The sequence below is a fragment of the Ctenopharyngodon idella genome, chromosome 2, assembly GCF_019924925.1.
Source record: "Ctenopharyngodon idella isolate HZGC_01 chromosome 2, HZGC01, whole genome shotgun sequence".
Taxonomy (NCBI): Eukaryota; Metazoa; Chordata; class Actinopteri; order Cypriniformes; family Xenocyprididae; genus Ctenopharyngodon; species Ctenopharyngodon idella.
Genome location: NC_067221.1, coordinates 25,464,479 through 25,484,890, shown reverse-complemented (window position 1 = coordinate 25,484,890; position 20,412 = coordinate 25,464,479). Strand labels below are relative to the sequence as shown.

Here is a 20,412-nt window from a genome sequence, read left to right as displayed (position 1 = left end):
ACAATTTTATCATAATATTTGCTTTTGTATATGGTTATCAGAACTGTTAATTTTGTTTTACAGATGCCTCATACCCAGACACTGCACCTGCTGCTAGCTGTTCTCTGGACAGACCAAGTGAAAGTGAAAAAGGTGAGATGAGTAATGATCTACCACACAATCCTGATGTGATTGTTAAATCAAACCTGATCTTTGATGGAAAATAAACGAAGAGACTTGCATACGGCCATTACCGTAAACCAGTGATTGTAGTTTATAAAGTTATAATTATGGATATTTTTCTTACTGACTGTAAGGCCCTGTTTACACCTGGTATTAAGATGTGTTTGGTCAATCAGATCACAAGTAGATGAGAGAAACACATTCCCGTTTACACCTGGTATTTTAATCCACCTCTTTTGTCCACTTTCAACCACTTCTATCCTGATTTCTTCGAGGGGAGGGTAGGGCAGGAAATGTATGTGTTTTTTCAGGTCTTTTGCTCTAATGGACAAAATAAGCTCACAATTTACATATGAACGTTCTCAGAGACGACGGAAAACACAGAGAGCAGCAGCATTTGTTTCTGTTCTGACAGCCGTAAGGCTACGCCAAACACTGAAAGTGTGTGTTAGAAATCAGGAATGGTGACTAGCGTGCATAATGTTCACGTGTTAGGTCAGTAAGCGGAGAGTAGACAGTTTTTTGTAGCTGTTTGAACTGTTCGACCACATGAGGATCTACACTACGAAAGCAATGCCAACATTAAAGGTGACAGCCACCTCTTAGACAAATGAATTTAATGGAAAATTTTTCTTTTAGGCAAGGAAAAGAAAAAGAAGAAGAAGAAAGACACTAGTAGTGAGATTGATGAGCTAAACTCTTCATCCTCTTCATCATCTTCCTCCCTCCCTTCATCTTCATCGGAGGATGAAAGATGCAGCAAAAAAAAAAAAATCAAAAAAGAAGAGAACCCAAAAAAACAGGTCAAGATTCAGGTAAATTCAAAAGGCACTTATTAATGTCAATTTATTCTTGATGAAGATGATTTTGCGCAGTGTTTTCATAGGCAGAATGTGTGTAAGGCTAGGGAAGGCTTAGACTTTACCCTGGCCACGGGTCAAACATTAATGGGGGCTTAGACCAAAAATGCACCTCCACATTTAAACTAAATCTAGTAATAAATTGAAAATGAAAATGAAATGAAATGAAAAGTATCGATTGTATCTGTTCATGTTGCATCATACTTTTTACACATTTTACAGCATTGTGCACTGTAATCAACCAATTACACACGACTCTGTTGAGCTTATGAATGCATCGGCCAACCAGAGGTGTTAAGATTAGTAAGCACTGAAACACCAGAGTAAGTAGTAAAACCATGGTTAATTTTCGTAAGAGCAGTATTAAAAAAGATGAATAAATGCGCCTTAACTGCCTTAAAGAAATTTAATGATGTGTTAAGTAATCTTAATCAGAAATGCGTTGACAGTGCGACTGCTTTGAATATTAAGAATGTTTTGACAAATGTGAATTGCATACTGTAATGATGGGTCGGCAGAGCGGGGATCCATTTGCAGCTTTATTAAGAATAGTATTTACACAGGTAGACAGGGGCAAAGGCAGGAACATAAACAAGGACAGGCAATGGTCGAGGCAGGCGGCAGACAAACAGTATCAGGAAGCAGGCAGAGATCAGGGCAGGCGGCAAACAAACGCAGTCCAGTACACAGGCAAGGTTCAGGGCAGGCAGCAGAGAATCACAAAGAATAAACAATCCGACGGAAACCAGGAAACAGTCCACAAGAAAACGCTTAGTAATGATCACCGGGGCAAATCAAGACTTCGCAATCAGGTGGTGTGTGTGTGAGTCTTTTATAGTCCAGGTAGGGTGCTAAACTGTATGTGGCAACAGGTGATTGGTGTGGAGTGTGCATGTGATTGGCAGGGAGGATTATGGGAAATGGAGTCCAGGAACTGACAGGAACAGACGGTGATCGTGACACATACAGTGAAATGATTGTCAATGAAAAAATGACGTAGAATAAAGACTTAAACATTTAATTCAAATGAATAAGTTCATTCTGATCTCATTCATCAGGTCTCACACGCACTGCAGCGTTGCGGTTGCTAGTTAAGACAAGCACTGACACTGTGTGGTGAAATAATCACGTATGTTCACGAGCCACAGCTTTCTCAGATAAATTCTGTACACAATCTCTGAAAATGTCCGGATTTTGAAATTTTCCCACGGACGCTTATTTTAAGAGGCCTTTATTAAACTATGTGTTAACATCACATTGAAAATATACATAACCGGAAGAATTGATGCACTGCTTCAACGAGCACTTCAGGTAATCAGTTCCGCTGTGATAAAGGTCTGTGGTTAGGCTATTCAATATTCAAACTGGCTGCCATGCCAAATCATGCATATGCTTGCTTGTTCAAATTATAATGGTTTGTGAACATAACCACTTTAATAACAAGAGCGTTTATGCTAGGATGTGTAGGTTGCTGAAAGGAGACACGTAACTATTTTATGACATTCTATTTAAATGTGTTTTTAAGGAGGAATTACATCTAGCCTTGCCCTAGATTTGGTTCACCCTCTGCCTATGGATGTTTGTATAATTTGTAATGCATTAACAAACTGGGTATTTAGTGTGCTTGTTACACATTAAATGTAGCTACTATAGTGATAACTATGAATTATGCATAATTACATGTAACTGAACCTAAACCAAACCCTAACCCTATAGTAAGTACATGTAGTTATTTAGTATTACTCAGTACTTAAAAGTATAATTACATTGTAACAAGGACACCTTAAAAAAGTAACCACAAACGGTTTACTTATTTTTTATGTTCAACAGCCAAGTGTCCAGATAATGTTCTCAAGAGATACAAAAAAGTTCTTCGTGCACAAAAAGGAAGGAAGCATGACAAGAGCTTTCATGAAAGTCGGAGTGGACAGAAACAACCTTGCCCTCGCTGCAGTTGTGGCTGAGATTCAAATTATCAACCCAGAATTTTATCACTCCATCCCGCAGTTCCAGCCTCAGCAAGAGAAGCTTTTTGATTTTGCCCAGAGGTGCTCAGAAGCCTTGACAACTGAGATGAAAGGCTCTATTACCTCAGGAAAAAAGAGTGGGAAACTCCTGCTGATTAAATACAAGTTTCGCTAAAGCCTAATGTTTATTTCTGGTTTAATTTGATTGTTTGGGGTATTTCATGCTTTTTATTTAATGGTTTCCTTTGTTAATATTTATATAAAGAAAAGTGTTCAAATATAAGTGAAATCTTGTGTGACTTGAACACAAGTTTTGTTTTGTTTTTTGTTTTTTTGGTACTTTTTCTCAAAATTAAAGTAGCCAAATTTTGTTGTGTTGTAAACATTTAAAAAATAGATTGTTCCTGTTTATCTGAAAATTTTCAGTAAAAAAAAAAAAAAAAAGGTTTTTAACTGCACGTTGTGTTTATTTGCATGGACCTGCATTATTAGCGAGTTTAAATAAGATTACCATTGTAGTGATTTTTACTCCATTCACAGGTGACGTAGTGATTTTTGATCACGTGTCACTTAAGGTGTGGTTATGAGTGTATCAGATGACCCCTCCCCCCTTTTGTAATACGGGGCACCAGTTAAGAATACTATTTTAACAATTTAAGAACACTCCAAAAGAGCTGTTCAATAATTCAGAATTAATATAAACTGGAGGGAGTCAGTCAACTGATTTATCTGAAGGATTTGTGAGAGTCTGGTCAGCTAGTAGACTCTTTGATCATCAACACAAGGAAGACACAGTTATAATAAAATCAATGAAATTTATTAACAATAGACATGCAAGAGTAAATACCACAACGATTAATAATGAAATAATGAATATGCACTTCTAAAAGATAGTAAAACAATCAAAGGAGAATACTGAATTAAGTCAAAGAAACAAATGAAGTGAACACAGAATGGATAAATGCAATGCTGTTGAACTGAATGTAGAATGGAAGAGAATTGTATGGGAATGCTTCTTATGGAAGCCACCTAATGGCTCTGGTAAAATGGTGATAAATAATTGCTTATTTATCATTCAACAAATAATATCCCTATTATTTGTAACAAGCTGACCTAAAGTAACTGTTATCTAAACAGGTTAGAAAAACATATGCTGCATGTATAAACTAATGCCAAGGTCTCTAGAAAGAGGTTTGGTAAGTTTATATTTAGTTCCGCACAGTCGGGTGATCAATCCGGTAGCAGAGACGTTTTCCACTGATGATGCAGGCTGCGTGCAATGGGAGGGCGCGGAGTCGCGATCCAGTAGTCGTGCCACGCTGGGCTGGAGGATGCTGAACTTCGGTTGCGCCAAGACGGTCCTTTAGGATGGACTGGGCAGCTGGGTCACATGAATCTTCACAGGTTCCTTTGCAGGCTGGCTGCGTCGCTGAGGAGCTGTGTGGTACAGGCAATGTCTGCCGATGCAGAGGTCCTTTGCAGACTGGGCTGCACCGCTGTAGGAGCCGTAAGGGTCAGATGAAGTTCCTCAATGCTGGGGCACTTTTTGCAGCTAGAGTGCAGCTGGAAGCAATGTAAAAGGTTTTGCTCGCAAAAGCTTAACCTTAACTGTCTTGTAGTCTCTTTCCTCGTCAGGTCAGAAACTCAGGACGTGGAGTCTGTTAATGTCTCCTTCCCCGTCTAGCAGGAAACGCAGAACAAGGGTGTGTCTACCCAGGGGACATATTTATCCCTTTCTGATGAGGAGGAGATTGAAATATGGTGCCTTGCCGATCCTGGAGTGTGACTGGCCACTGTTATCTGAAGCAGCCCCGGTGTTGCCCACCCTGGTGTGGAACTCATTTGCATAGCATAAAGTACAGTGTTAAAATAGTGTCTTTAACATTTTACCCATGCATTATTTCTTTACCAAACCTCTTTCAAATTATTAAAGGCATCGTAGGGAACAGATAGACACCAAACACGATATGAAATGGTGAAGTCATCGTCCATGCGTTTGTTTATCTGTTAACAGGTCTGTCCCATGACCTGTTGTTAAACCATTGTTTAACAGTTGTTTTAACCATTAACATAAACTGTGCTTTACATGAAGATGGAGTGGATGTGATGCAGTTTAAATCTAATTAAGGCCTCCAAACATGGGTATGAATGGATTTAGATAGATCTCTGTGGCCTCTCTTTATTTCAGTCACTGCTGCTCCATCCAGGGGGTCCTGAAGGAATTTTTATGGCAGTCCTTGCCTAAACCTTAGGAATGAGTTTGGTGGTTAGAGTCAATGTGTCGTCCAATGAGGAGTCCTCTCCTTGGTTTTGGTGGGTGCTGAAGGTTCCCCTTCCTGCTCTGGAAGAGGTGTCTGGCAGTTGTCCTAACATCTTATCTGATGTTGCTGAACATTTGTTTATGTTCATTCACCAAAGATCCAATCACAGTGTGGCACATCTTCTTACACACCAGCAGTTAGAGAGGGGCCCTGTCGTAAACTGGTCCCTGGAATGCCATCTTAACTGTTGTTCACAACACCATAATTTTATTCTTCATGTAATACAACTTTGTGAATTTTCAGTGTAAGTACACATTAGTTCCTGGGTATCAACACAGGTTCCACACTTTATTTTAAGTGGTCATTTTTTGTGTTTTTTTTTAGTTTAAGTACACATTAGTTCCTGGGTATCAACACAGGTTCCACACTTTATTTTAAGTGGTCAGTTTTTGTGTATTTTCAGTTTAAGTACACATTAGTTCCTGGGTATCAACACAAGTTCCTCACTTTATTTTAAGTGGTCAGTTTTTGTGTATTTTCAGTGTAAGTACACATTAGTTCCTGGGTATCAACACATGTTCCATGGTAACCCTTTCTGTAACACTTTACAATAAGGTTTCATTTGTTAACTGCAGTAGTTAACATGAACTAACAATTAACAATACTTCTACAGCATTTATTAAGCTTAGTTAATGTTAATCTCTGCATTTACTAATACAATTTTAAGATCAAAAGTTGTATCTGATAACATTAGTCAATGCTCTGTGAACTAACATGAACATTTTTATTAACTAACATTAAATAAGATTAATACATGCTGTACAAATATATTGTTCATTGTTAGTTCATGTTACTTAATGCATTAACTATAATGTTAACAAATGAGACCTGTAAAGTGTGTAAACCCTTTTTCTAATTTATTTGCACATTGTCTTTTACAGTATGCGAGTTGCACAATAAAATAAGGTGCTAAATGAGACTATACTGAATATTCATTGGTGTATTCTGGTGTATTTTGCAAACATTTGTTCCATCCATAGCTTGACTATTAAATGGTTTGAATAATAAGTACCTCATACTCACACTGCAGTAGGCATGTACAATATTGCTTTACCCCCTCTCCCCCTCCCCCTCCCCCTGCAGAGTAGTTACAATTGTAGTTACAATATTGCAATTATGGTGTGTACTTACAAAAGTGAACTCAAGTACACTTGTTACGGGGGGACTGCAACGGGAGGTGTGCGGATCCATATGCAAAGCTTTATTCCAAAACATTGTCAAAACAGGCAAGGGTCTGACAATGGCATACAGGTATATCGAGGGCAAGACAGAAGAGTAATCCAGGGAGAAGCGTGGTCGTTATGTGGCAAACAATATCCAAGAGGGCTAGGCTAAAGAATAATCCAGGGTAAACAGGCAATAGTCCAAGAGAGGTGCAAACAGAGTCCAAAGGGCAAGGCGAGAGAAAAGTCCAAGACAGGCAGGTAATCAGGAAACAAGACAAGACGAGACTTAGACTAGACACTCCAACAAGGACTGGGAACTGGCTCCGTAAAGTAGCTATGCAAAACAGCATAAACGCTAAACAATACTCGGCAGTGAGAGAGAGGAAGTGCGTGGCTTATGTAGGGTGTGTGATTGGCTGCAGGTGTGTGTGTGTCATCAGTGCAATGGATGATGGGAAATGTAGTCCGGGGTGAAGTGCAAAAGTTAGTGTGGTGCAAGAGCCCATACAAAACAGAACTGGGATCGTGACAACACTACTGTAACTACAGATAGATCATGTAGGTACTTTAAATGTAAGTACAATGTAAATACATGTAGGTACAGAGTTAGTACATTGTATCAAATGCTTAATTTGCCTTGTAAGTACATAGTTGTTAAGGCTACTTAATATAAAGTGGGACCCTACTTTCTACCAGATGTAATTAGCACTGTGGAAAAGAACTTCTATGTTGACGACTGTTTGAAGTCACTTCCCTCAGAAAAGAAAGCAGTTTCATTGGTTAAAAATCTTGCATCTCTTTGTTTAACAGGAGGATTTCAGCTCACAAAATGGGTAAGCAACAGCCGTGAAGTGCTGTCCAATATCCCAAAGGAAGAAAGAGCAAGTGATATGGGAAATCTGGATCTAAACAAAGATGCACTGCCTACTGAAAGAGCTCTTGGGTTGTTATGGTGCACTGAAAGTGACACGTTCAAGTTCAATATAACTCAAGAATAAGCCTTATACCCACAGACATATACTTTCTATAGTAAGTTCCATTTATGATCCACTTGGTTTCTTGTGCCCCTTTACTCTCACTGCAAAGCTCCTTTTGCAACAACTATGCAAAACCAAACAGAGTTGGGATGAAGAGATTCCTCAAACTGCAGTGAGTAAATGGACAAAGTGGCTTGGTGATCTTGAGAAACTGAAAGACTTCAAAGTTGCACGACGTGAAGCCACTTGGATGTGAGACACCTGCACAAGCACCATCAATTTTTGGATGCAAGCAACCATGGATATGGAACTGTAAGCTATCGATTGATTGCAGGACAAAATACTGCAAATGTGGCCTTCATATTAGGCAAAGCCAGAGTTACTCCTCCCAAGCAAACCACTATTCTTCATTTAGAGCTTACAGCTGCAGTCCTTGCAGTTAGAGTAGATAAAATGCTGAGGAAGGAATTAGAATTGAACCTCAAAAGATCTACATTTTGGACCAATAGTCAATCAGTGTTGAAATACATTGCAAACGAGTGTACAAGATTTCACACATTTGTGGCTAACAGGATATCCATCATCAGAGACTGACCTCAGAACTCAATGACATCCATTTCTTCTGTACTCTCTCTAGATGACCCTGAAGTGAAAAAAAACTGCTGTTGTGTACAACACTGTCATCACACATGGTAAAAATCCCACTGATCAGCTTCTAACTCATTTCTCAAGCTGGACTAAGTTGAAAAGAGCAGTCTTGTGGTTCCTTAAATTGAAGAACATCCTTTGTTCACTTTGTACAACAAGGAAACAGATCCAAAATGTTGTTAAGAGATATGGCGTGATTTTCACCTGTATGTCTAGTAGAGCTTTGCATCTGGAAGTGGCCTACACTTTGGACACCGACTCATGCATCAATGCCTTGAGACGATTTATGAGCAGAAGAGGTCAAGTACAACATATCCGCTCTGATAATGGAACTAACTTAGTTGGTGCTAAAAGAGAACTGCAAAATGCAATAACAGCTTGGAACCAAAATAAGATTAACAATGCTATGCTTCAGAAAGGTGTTCAATGGAGTTTTAATCCTCTTACAGCCTCACATCACGGAGGGGTCTGGGAAAGATTTATATGTATGGTGAGACAAGTCCTCTTTTCTATTCGAAGATGAAGAACTGCAGACACTTTTTTGTGAAGTGGAGTCCATTTTGAATAGTCAGCCTATAACAACGGTGCCTGGCGACTACCAAGACCTTGAAGCACTAACTCCTAATCACATTTTATTGCTCAAGTCCAATTCATTACTTCAATCTGGATTGTTTCACAAAACTGTTACATACATCAAATGCAGATGGAAACAAGTACAGTATCTAGCAGATCTGGTCTGGAAAAGTCAAGTCAAGTCAAGTCACCTTTATTTATATAGCGCTTTTTACAATGTAGATTGTGTCAAAGCAGCTTTACATTGATAACTGGTACATTATTTGGCTGCACAGCAGCTCTTAAAAGAATAGTGTCAATGCAGGCAGATCAAAGCACTGTTGAATATCAAATGTCAAATGTCAAGTCAAATGTCAAGGTGGACTAAAGAACACTTACCTTTACTCCAGGAAAGGCAAAAGTGGACCAAAGTCAAGCCTGACCTTCAAAAAGGAGATATAGTAATGATTGTGGACAGTTCAGAACCCGGTGTTTCCTGGCCTCTAGGAAAAGTGGTGGAAGTTCTACCTGATGCCAAAAGATTAGTGACAATTGTAAAAGTGAAGACAAAAACTGGTTTATTGGAGAGACCAATTACAAAACTTTGCTTGTTGCTGGAAAATGATGAGACATGATTGAAACACTTGGAAGCTTGCCCATGTTGATTGGACAGACTTAGATAAGTATTCTAACTTTCTATGTTTATATTGTTAAATAGAAATATTGGCTCCTTATTTAGTCACATAATGTAATTGTAATTGTGTACACTTACAATTAGGGGCCGGTGTGTAGGAGCCTTATATTTACTTGTTTATTGTGTTTAATTAATCTAATTTAAGTATCATATTTAACTTTCCTTAAATTGTATTTCTCTATTTAAATGTATTTTTATTTAACAATTATTTGTGTTGATTTGAGTTTGTGCTCCCTCTGTAGGTAAAATGTTACCAAGCCAACAGGTGCTCTATAAGTTAATGAAGGCTTACAGAGCAATCAGGGAGTGGGGAGCGAGCAGAAACAATCAACAATGACCGAGCTTGCACACTCAAAGAGCGGAGGAACTAATTGTTTTTTGTTTTCAAGTTTATTTTGCCTATCTTGCATGTATTTGCTGAAAATAAATATCAAGAAAAGAATTAACATTGACGAAAGTGAGTGTTGACTGAACATGAGTCCAGAGAATGCTCCCGACTGTCTCAAGGACTGAAAGTTTGCCAGAACAACCAAGGACCTAAATTGACAGATCTCAGTCATCAACTCCATAGTCTACAGTCTATGCCGACTGAATCAAATTCTGAGGGAGTGACACCAACTTGGGGGTGGAACAGCAGTGACAGTTTACTGCTTATTTTGATTCTCAGTGGCTGGATTACCATGGTCCCTCTGGTGGTGGTATTGTACTGGCAGGTGCACACAATTCAGGCCAACCAAAGACAGTTGGAACTTCTGAATTAAAACAGAGAATGTGTAGGCCACTCCCTCAATTTCCTCCTATCACTGCACACAACATAGACTAATCAGCAACATGCCCCCAGCTAACATTGCTATGCAGTTCCTTAGAAGCCCCCACTGTGTAGATTAGCTTCCCTTTGTTTCTTTAGTTTAGAGTTCTCTTTAGATTTCAATTTCTCTAACCTGACATAATTCTTGTAAGACCTACCTTTATAGCTATTAAGTCTGTCCTCTAGTACTATTATAAAGTTTACTGAAATGCCAATGGTCAAAGGATTATAGTAACTTTATTTAACCAGGAAAAGACTCGCTGAGATTAAAATCTCTTTGGCAGGAGTGTCCTGGCCAAGACAGGCAGCCGAGTTTGCATATACAATTGTACATCAAAGTTACTGCATACATTACACTACCACATACAATACTATACACACACACACACACATTAAAAAAACAACAACAACAACAACAACACTCAATTAAAAACATTTACACACCATTAATTTACTCTCAAAGTCACAAAGTAACCTTTTAAAATGACTAAAAGACACCAGTTCTTTTAACTTCATCACTGTCTGCAGAAGATTCCAGTCTGAAGTAGCAGCGTATTTGAAGGAAGTTTTACCAAGCTCAGTTCTAACATAAGGCACACAAAGATTGTAATTCAACTGAGAACGCAATGAGTAATTGCCAGGCAGTTTTCGTTCAATTAAACAACAAAGATAAGGGGGCAGATAACCCAGTATGGTTTTATATATCAGCAGATACCAATGTGTTTTTCTGAGTATATTCAGCGAAGGCCAACCAACCCTTTTGTATAAATCACAGTGGTGTGTTAAAAATTTACAATCAGTAATAAATCTCAGAGCACCATGGTACAGAGCATCCAGAGAAGAAAGGAGGTAAGAGGGAGCATGTTGATATACTACATCCCCATAATCAATAACTGGTAAAAAAAAAAAAAAAAAAAAAGTAGCAGACACTAAATTCTTCCTCACAGTAATTGAGAATCATGACTTATTTCTGAAATAAAATCCAAATTTTTTCTTTAATTTTTGCCTCAGGTAGTAAATATAAGAACTAAAACGTAGTGTATTATCAATAATAATTCTGAGATATTTGTACTCTGACACTGATGTAATTAGACTCCCCTGAGAAGTCTGAAAAACAATGGGATTTTCTGAGGTAGTTTTAGAGTTGGAAAATAACATGCATTTAGTTTTTTTGTCATTTAAGACCAGATTCAAAGCACAAAACCTAATTTGTATAATGTCAAAAGCAGATTGTAAAAAAAAACACAGATTGCTGCTTAGAGGAAGCTGAACTATAGGTAATGGTATTATTCACATAAAAATGGAACCTTGCATTATCAATATTAAAATCCAGACAGTTTATATAAGCCTTTTTAATAAAATTTCATGATCTACAGTGTCGAAGGCTTTTGAAAAATCAATAAAAAGACAAGCCAAGCACAATGTTTCTTGTCATCTAAGGACTCCACTATATCATTCAAGACTTTTAAAATGGCCGTAGACGTACTGTGGTCTTTGCGGAATCCAGATTGGTTAATAGACAAAATATTATAATTATTTAAGTACAGAGTCAGTTGTTCACTAACTAGTTTTTCTAAAAGTTTTGATAGAATACAAAGCTTAGTTATAGGTCTGTAATTATCCTTTAAAGAAGGATCACCCCCTTTTAATAAAGGAACTACAAATGCTGACTTCCAGATCTGTGGAATTTTGTTAGTTAACAAAGAAAGATTAAACAAATAGGTTAGTGAAGGAGAAATAAAATCAGCTGCTAATTTTAAAAACAACAGAGCAATATAGTCCAGACCTGGCGATTTATACGCATCTAGTTCTTTTAAAGCAGAACAGATGTCAAAGGAACTAATTTGTTAAAAAACAAACTCTCTTGGCCATAAATTGTTTTCTGCCTCGAGAAATTCTAAATTTGAATTTATAGAAATATTTATTTGAAGTAAAGATCTCGATACTATAAAATTACTATTAAAACTGCATTTGCTTTTTATCTACAATTTTAATAGAAGCTTTCATTATACAAGAAGGGAGCTCTGTTGTAGTTTTATTACCAGTTAAAAACTTTATATTCCTCCAAAACTTCCTAGAGTTTGATGAATTTTTTGTGATTTTATTGAGAAAATAATCTGATTTGGCCTTTCTGATCTCCACAGTGCATTTGTTACGAAGCTGCCTGAAGTGCAGCCAATCAGAATTTAAATTTGTTTGTCTAGCCTTAGCCCATGCAGCGTCCCGCTCTTCAGTGAGGTCACTTAAAGGGTTAGTTCACCCAAAAATGAAAATAATGTCATTTATTACTCACCCTCATGCCGTTCCACACCTGTAAGACCTTCGTTAATCTTCGGAACACAAATTAAGATATTTTTGTTGAAATCCGATGGCTCAGTGAGGCCTCCATAGCCAGCAATGACATTTCCTTTCTCAAGATCCATTAATGTACTAAAAACATATTTAAATCAGTTCATGTGAGTACAGTGGTTTAATATTAATATTATAAAGCTACAAGAATATTTTTGGTGCGCCAAAAAAAACCCCAAAAAAAATAAAGATTTTGGCTGATTTCAAAACACTGCTTCAGGAAGCTTCGGAGCGTTATGAATCAGCGTATCGAATCATGATTCGGATCGCGTGTCAAACCGCCAAACTGCTGAAATCACGTGACTTTGGCGCTCCGATCCGCTGATTCGACACACTGATTCATAATGCTCCGATTTTGAAATCGGCCATGACTATAATAAGTCGTTATTTAGTTTTTTTGGCGCACCAAAAATATTCTCGTCGCTTTATAATATTAATATTGAACCACTGTACTCACATGAACTGATTTAAATATGTTTTTAGTACATTAATGGCTCTTGAGAGAGGAAATGTCATTGCTGGCTATGGAGGCCTCACTGAGCCATCGGATTTCAACAAAAATATCTTAATTTGTGTTCCGAAGATTAACGAAGGTTTTACGGGTGTGGAACACCATGAGAGTGAGTAATAAATGACAGAATTTTCATTTTTGGGTGAACTAACCCTTTAAGGTGCTCGAAAACCACGGATTGTCCCGGTTTTTAACTCTGTATTTTCTCATAGGTGCGTGTTTATTGATAATTAACATAAAACTATTATAAAAATATTCCCAAGCACAGTCAACATCCGGTATTAAAGTAATTTTATCCCAATCAAATTGCGCAAGATCATATAAGAATGCTTGTTCATTAAAATATTTCATAGAACGCCTAGTAATAATTCTTGGGTTCTGCTTAGGTAACTTAATATCTCTAGTGGTCACTTATGTCATTTGCAAATACAGAACCTGAAGAATATTTATGTGGGACATAAAGACCTATTATTGTAGATTTTTTTCCGGAAATTTCAAATTAGGCCTAGTGGGTGAGTCTACCAATTGAAAAAGATTAAGACTATCACAAAGCATTTTAAAGTAATCATATATTGCGTGCATCCAATTCAGATTAAAATCCCCCAATAAAATCAGTTCCTTATAGTTCAAAGAAGTCAACAAATTCATTACAGAATGTAAAGCACAACTAGTTGCCGACGGAGGTCTATAACAACCAGCTTGTCACAAATCAGGCCTCTGTGGCTCCCTCCGATCGCCACCGGAGGGCACTCTCCCCTGAGTACTAATCATTTCGGACTTCATTTCACACATTCCCCATGCCTGGGACTGATCACCTGCACAGGTGATTCTCCTTAGCCTGCCTATGTAAACTGCTTCCGGTCTCACTCTCTTTGCGAAGTCTTGTTTTGCCTCGGCCTACATTTCTGAGTGTTTTTCATTGTGGATTGTTTATACCCGTGTTTGACCTGGACTGTTCCCCATGTTTGATTCTCTGCTGCCTGCCTTGATTCCTTGCCTGTTTCCTGGACTGTGTTTGTTTGCTGCCTGCCTTGATCCATGCCTGTTACTTGATTCCGATTGTCTGCTGCCTGCCCTGATTGCTGCCTGTCCCTGTTTCTGCCTTTGTCTTCTCCTTTTACTGTGCTGCATATTACTGTTGCAATAAAGACTGCAAATCGATCCTCACTCTACAGACCCATTATTACACAGCTACGGTAAGCTGAAGATTTTTTGACAGTATTATTCAGAGCTATTAGTTCATACTGTTTAACAACTGAAGCAATATTGTCTCAAAATGTTCTTTGACATAAATTGCCCCCCCTCCCCCCCCCTCCCCTTTTTAGCCTATCAGCTCTAAAAACCTTATAACCAATAATACTGATATCTTTGTCTGAGATGGATTTATTAAGCCAAGTTTCAGATATAACTATAACGTCCGCGTTTGTATTTTTAGCCCAAATACATACCGTGTCTAATTTAGGCAATAGACTATGAGTATTTAGATGAATGAAACCCAGTACTGACCTAGATTTTAATTCAATTGGAGTAGTAAAATTTGGAGCAGCGTGAGGTCCTGGGTTTGGCAATACATTCCCAGACATTAAAAGCATTAGCATTATTAAGCACCTTCGTTTCATTGGATCACTCACTCTTATTCTAGTCGTCGGCCCCAAACAAGAATAAATGTTAATATTACAATAATTCTCTTCCCTTGTTAAAGCACATCTTGTAAGATCGAAATACATTTAATTAAAAAGGTACAACAACCAATATTGTTCAGAAATAACAATGTTAGTAGACAGTCCATAATGTGTCCGACTATCATAGTTAACAGATAAAGAGTTGCACAGTAATGGTAGTCCATAAACATAACCACTGCCACATATATTGCACTGCACAAATCCAACATTTAAAAACCACATTTTTCACCAAAAGTTATTCAGCCACAAAGTCCAAGTATGTTCAAAGAGCAAATCGTAGCACGTACCAAAACTCCTTTGCCCTTGACCAGGTTCCCCAGTCCAGCGTCGAATAAAAAGGTCAAGTTGTGTGATTGTGAAACCAGATTCAATAGAGATGCAATGGAAATAGCACCAATAAAGCAACAACAAACAAGCCCTTGTTAAGAGGCTCGGGTTCAAATTTACTGAAATGTACAAATGATGCTGTTCTTCTTTACGCACAAGCTGCTACATAAGCAGCTGCAAAGCTGCTTTCCTCATTAAGAAGCCCGTGGACCCATGAACTGGTGTATGTGTAAGATGTAACAAAAACAGCGGAAGTAAGATCTAGATCCTGAGCAATCAGAAGTTTGTAAACTTAGACTCCAGGCTTCTTGCTAAGACAACGGCACACAATTGTGCACAAGCTCGACTGTTTGAGCTGAGTGACTCCAGGTGTAGCACCACGCTGAGTTCCAGGGAAGCACACTTTGGGTAACGGAGGTTTACAAAACTCCTTTGCGCGAAACAAGGATCCCCAGCACAACATTGACTAGGCCAAGTTGTAAATTGAGCAGGCAGTTATAATAGAGGATGCAGATGAAAATAGTACTAATGGAGCAACAGCAAACACGGCTTTGTTAAAGGGGGCTTGGGTCCGGAGTTGCAAAGATGTTCATAGGTTATGTTCTCCTTCACGCACGGGCTGCTACACAAGCAGCTACGAAGTTGCTTTTCTTCACTGTCAGACCTGTGCCTTTGTTCACCTTAGCCCTCTATGTCTGAGACCAATGTGTGAACGATCATGGACTCTCAGGGCCACCAATCCAGTTCTGGCTAGAGCACAGCAAGAACAAAGAAAGGTCTCAACAGAAAGACAATCTTTAAACATATTGTCTTGAAAATACCAAAAATGGACAGGAATAGTGTAAGGAACATGTCCTATACGTCTTTTTACTCATCCAGGAAACTGTGCACACACAGTGGAAACCGCACCTGGAATAAAAGCCAATGCAGTCACACCCACTGAGACAGAAATGTGATGCCTCAAACAATTCACATCAATTTTGGACTCTATGAGTTCAGAACACTGTCACAAGGACTTATAAAGCATTTTCAAGGTCCTACAGACACTGTTTTATTTCAATTTGTATTTTGGGACAATGCAAGAAGTTCCACAGGATGGAAAGGTGGGACATGACGGGCGGGCACCTGGAATGCCACGACCCAATCATATCACCACAGCAGGAAAGGCGGGGATTAGTATAAGGCCGATATAACAAACCGATGGTTTATTAAATAACTGCGTGAAGGCGCTGAGCTTTATAATGACTGTTGCGTAAATAACATTTGATCAATAAGATCAAAACAATAAGATTGCACACTATTCTTGACTAAATAACTAATGTAACTTTCATAAGTGTAGCGGACCCCATTGGAATGATGACTAAAACTTTACTGATGTTTTATTAAGTTTCTTGCGTCCGTTTTCACGCCAAAAAAAATCACAACAAAAGCTAAACAATACAGAGCACAAGAAGTGCACATTAAACTCTCTCTCTCTCTCCATTGCATTATCATCAACATGCAGCGAATTACTCAAAACACTTATTACAACTAACAGTAAACAAATACATACAGATCTTATGCCTTTTCGGGGGTGCTTAATAAACTGACAAACTTTAAATCTGCAAAATATCTCTGAAGAACTGCACGCTCTCCATTATCCTTATAGCTCCGCAGACGAGAAAGCATGTCAAAATAAGAGTCCCGCCTTAATAAAGGAGATAGTGCATATCTCATACATATTTAAACTTACAAAAAATATTAAAATGTATACAAAAACAAATTAGAAGATTAATCACAATAAAGTCTGTTACAATAAAGGATTAATATGTATATAATTTATACAGTGAAGAATATGCAGTGTTATTTTACATTTGTTTACTTTATTTCTGTACCTAAAAACTATTAAACCTACCTAAAAAGCACTGTTTATTTCATATGTATCTTTGTTCTGTTGTCTTAATGTGGGCCTGCTGAATGTTAAATGGATCCAATTCATGTTCATTAAAATTATTTGATGATGCAGCAATAAACTTGCTAGTATATTTTAATGCAGGTGTTTTTGAACTGCTGATTTAAAACATGATCAAAATACTATCTATTTTAATGACAAAATTTCAAATAAGAGAGGAAGTGACAAATATCGGTATCGGCCAATAATTGTTTGTTAAAATCTGTATCGGCCCTAAAAAAAATCATATCGGTGCATCCCTAATTAAAGGTATTTGGTTTTCAGTAGGAAAGGTGTAATTTAAGTGGCCCCTAAAGTAATAATGAACAATTTTTACAACGGAAGTGATTCAATCAAAAACCAACTTTAGCTTGATAATTTTTTTGTTCTTAGTGCTGCTGTAAATCCAAAACAATCTCTGTCAATTAATTTTCCTATTGTCACTGTGAAGCTGCTTTGAAACAATATGTATTGTGAAAAGCGCTATATAAATGAAGATGACTTGACTTGACTAGTAATCCCCTTCCCAACGGGAAGGAAAAAAGACTTTCACAATGAACAAACACTTGTTCTGAGTTTCTGACCTGACGAGGGAAGAAGAACTGCACGACCAAGGTTATACTCCTGCAAGTAAACCTTTCGCCGCACGGACCTTTAAGCAGCCCATCTGTTTCTGCAGAGGACTTTGGCTCCTAACTTGCATGACTCAAATACCTCAAACCTACAGAAGATCCTGCGGATAGACTAACGTCTGACCTACAGTTCTCTGGATTACACAAAGACCCCCAGCACTCAGTGCAGCTCTGCAACTGTTGGAAAGCAATCCAGCCTCTCTCACTGCAAATGAGGATACCAGTGGAAGACGTTACCAGTCGACGGACTGATCACCCAACCAAGGGAAATGTAAATATAACCTAACCAAACCTTTTCCCAAAGGCATTAGGTTGTTGCTATATGAGATTTCTATTTGTGTAGAGACTGTTTATCTAGGGTCAGCGTATACAGATAGTTACATCAGACACGTTATCTGTACTCATAGTAAATGCTTATTTACTATTTTATACCAGCATCCAGAAAGACCACAATTGACTCCCTCATAGACTGCTAATTACCCATTTATTGCTTCATCCAATCCGTTGCTCATCTACTTTGCATTCATAATGTCCATTTGTATAGTAGTTTGCAGTTTCTGTTTGATTATTGATTCAATTTTCTTAGCAGTTTAGTCATTTTCCTTAGTTGTATTTAATGAGTTTGATATTTTACTCTTGTATATCTTTTTGTTAATAAATTCATTTTTATTGCAAACTGTGTCATTCTTGTGTTGATAATCAGAGGCTTTACAAGCTTACCGAAATCTCACTAAATCCTTCAGATTGGTCAATGACAAACTTCCTCCAATTTATAAAATTCTAATTCAGTCAACAATCTTCCATGATTGTTCTTTATTGTCAAGGTGAGATTCCTTGGCTGGTGACCCATAATATAGGAAGGAAACTCTCACACTCACCTTAGGTGATGTGTGACCAAAAACTCAATATTAATATTAATACTAAATATTAATATTAATATTTAGGATCATAAATCACTACATTTGTGGTGCCCTTGTGTGAGGCTAATCCAAAATCGCTACACGTTGATGACCTCAAGGCTAGATTATTGTAATGCTCTACTGGGTGGTTGCCCTGCACACTTAATATCAAACTTCAGCCAGTCCAAAATGCAGCAGCTAGAGTTCTTACTAGAACCAGGAAGATAACCATATTAGCCTGGTTCTGTCAACACTGCATTGGCTCCCCATTAAACATTGTATACATTTTAAATCTTGCTTATTAGTTACAGGTCTGGTTTCACAGACAGGGCTTAGGGCTTAAGGCCAGGATTAGGCCTTAAGCCCCTTAAGGTAAAGGAAAGCTTTAACTGTAGCCTATATTCTGACTAGTTTATTCGTTCATATATATATAAAAAAATTAAATACGACCTCACGTTTTATACGTTTGCAGCCTCTGAAACTTCCATCCGTCATAAAAATTAATTCGGATGGTTCGATTTTCTGCATTTTTCGCATCCATAGCAAATATTTTGAGGGGTGTTTTTGACAATTGAGAGCCACCAAATGACGAATATGAAAAAATGAATACGACAGTTTCGGACTCAGTCAGGGTGCAAGGACCTTAAACTTTTGAGGCTTGCGCAGCTTCTCGAGGAGAAATCAAACAAATGAGCGCCGTTTTCTAAAGTCTATGAGCATAGCACACACAAATAAACTAAATTGACATACTGCAGTTAAATTTCAAAATGTGGTGTTTTTATATTTATAACATTTGAATACAGTTCAGCAACATACATCACATGACCTGACGACCAAGAGAGCTGACAATTGACCATCACTTAATTTACCATCACCTCGCGATTGAAAATGTGACACTGATATGACAGTTCAACAAACAAGTTAATAATATTAAGTCACTTACATTTTAGACGAAATAATGACTGTTTTGGTCTATTTTAGCAGCGAAAATAGATCCGATGAATCCAAACAAAGATCACAACATAGCGCATCTCACAGCAACACTCAGTCGTGTTTTGAATGATTCAGTGTTTTGAACAAATCGTTTGAGTCAAAGATTCAATGACCCATTCACAAACATCTGTCTCATTCTTGATGAATCGGCCGTTTGAACGAATCGTGAATGAACGACTCAATGACTCGCTTAATAAAACCGCTTATCACCTGCATTTGCGCTCACTATCGACAAACCAATCAAATTTGTTCAAAACTTTTTTTTTTTTTTAAATCAGTCCAAACACATTTTAATTTTATTCAGGAGTTATGTATATACAAAACTATAACTTTTTATGACAGTAGTTTAGTGATAAAAAAAATTTGCTAATTTTTTTTTTTCAGGATTGTTTTCCTCCTATCCTGTAGCTGAATGTCTTTTCCCATGCAACATGTCAGTCATGGTGCACCATGGTTCATAATAATTCACCTGAAAGATAAATTTTCCAGTTTATATGATTTACTTTGACGTGTCCAGTGTACACAGATTCAAATAGTTTTGTCATGCCATGTCAAAAAACACAACCCGTGCAGATACGTTGAATTGGTTTATTATAAGTGAAACACTTGCATTTGCTAGACAGTGTGTTAGCCTTATCAACTGCTTACTTACGATGACACATAGCGACAGAGCTAAAAGTACCTTTTTTTGAAAGTAGCCTACCGTTACCTGTTGAGAAACGCATCTGAAAGAGCTGTATTTGTGATGTTTGAGTTGGGGGATGCACAACACATGAAAGGGGCGTTTGCAAAATATACTTTTGTATTTTGTAATTCGTGTTGCAGAAACGACATGCTTCACCTTTAATGTTGCAGTATTGGTCTGTGTACTGGACATGAAAAAGTGGTATTGAGCCATCCCTACCATTATCACACTGCAGGCCCAAATAGGCAA

The 20,412-nt window shown here is 37.8% G+C and overlaps 2 protein-coding genes across 9 annotated transcripts in view; one reads left to right on the top strand and one right to left on the bottom strand.

The window, feature by feature from the left end:
- Positions 1-20,412, bottom strand: part of med1 (mediator complex subunit 1) — a 633,161-nt gene that overhangs the window by 471,954 nt on the left and 140,795 nt on the right. The window contains exons 16-17 of one of the 5 annotated variants that reach the window (XR_007927081.1): positions 6,442-9,181; positions 3,785-5,494 (exon numbers count right to left, since the gene is read on the bottom strand). The exons of 3 other annotated variants lie outside the window; for them this stretch is intronic. Coding sequence is in view for 1 of the 2 variants with exons in the window: in XM_051877089.1 (XP_051733049.1) it covers positions 9,178-9,181 (4 nt within the window). In the remaining variant the exon portion in view is untranslated. Of the gene's footprint in view, positions 1-3,784; positions 9,182-20,412 lie in introns of those variants that run through there. One more of the 5 variants, XM_051877089.1, reaches the window with a different exon arrangement.
- si:ch211-196c10.15 (uncharacterized) overlaps positions 1-20,412 on the top strand; it is a 370,952-nt gene that overhangs the window by 319,936 nt on the left and 30,604 nt on the right. The gene's annotated exons all lie outside the window — the stretch shown is intronic.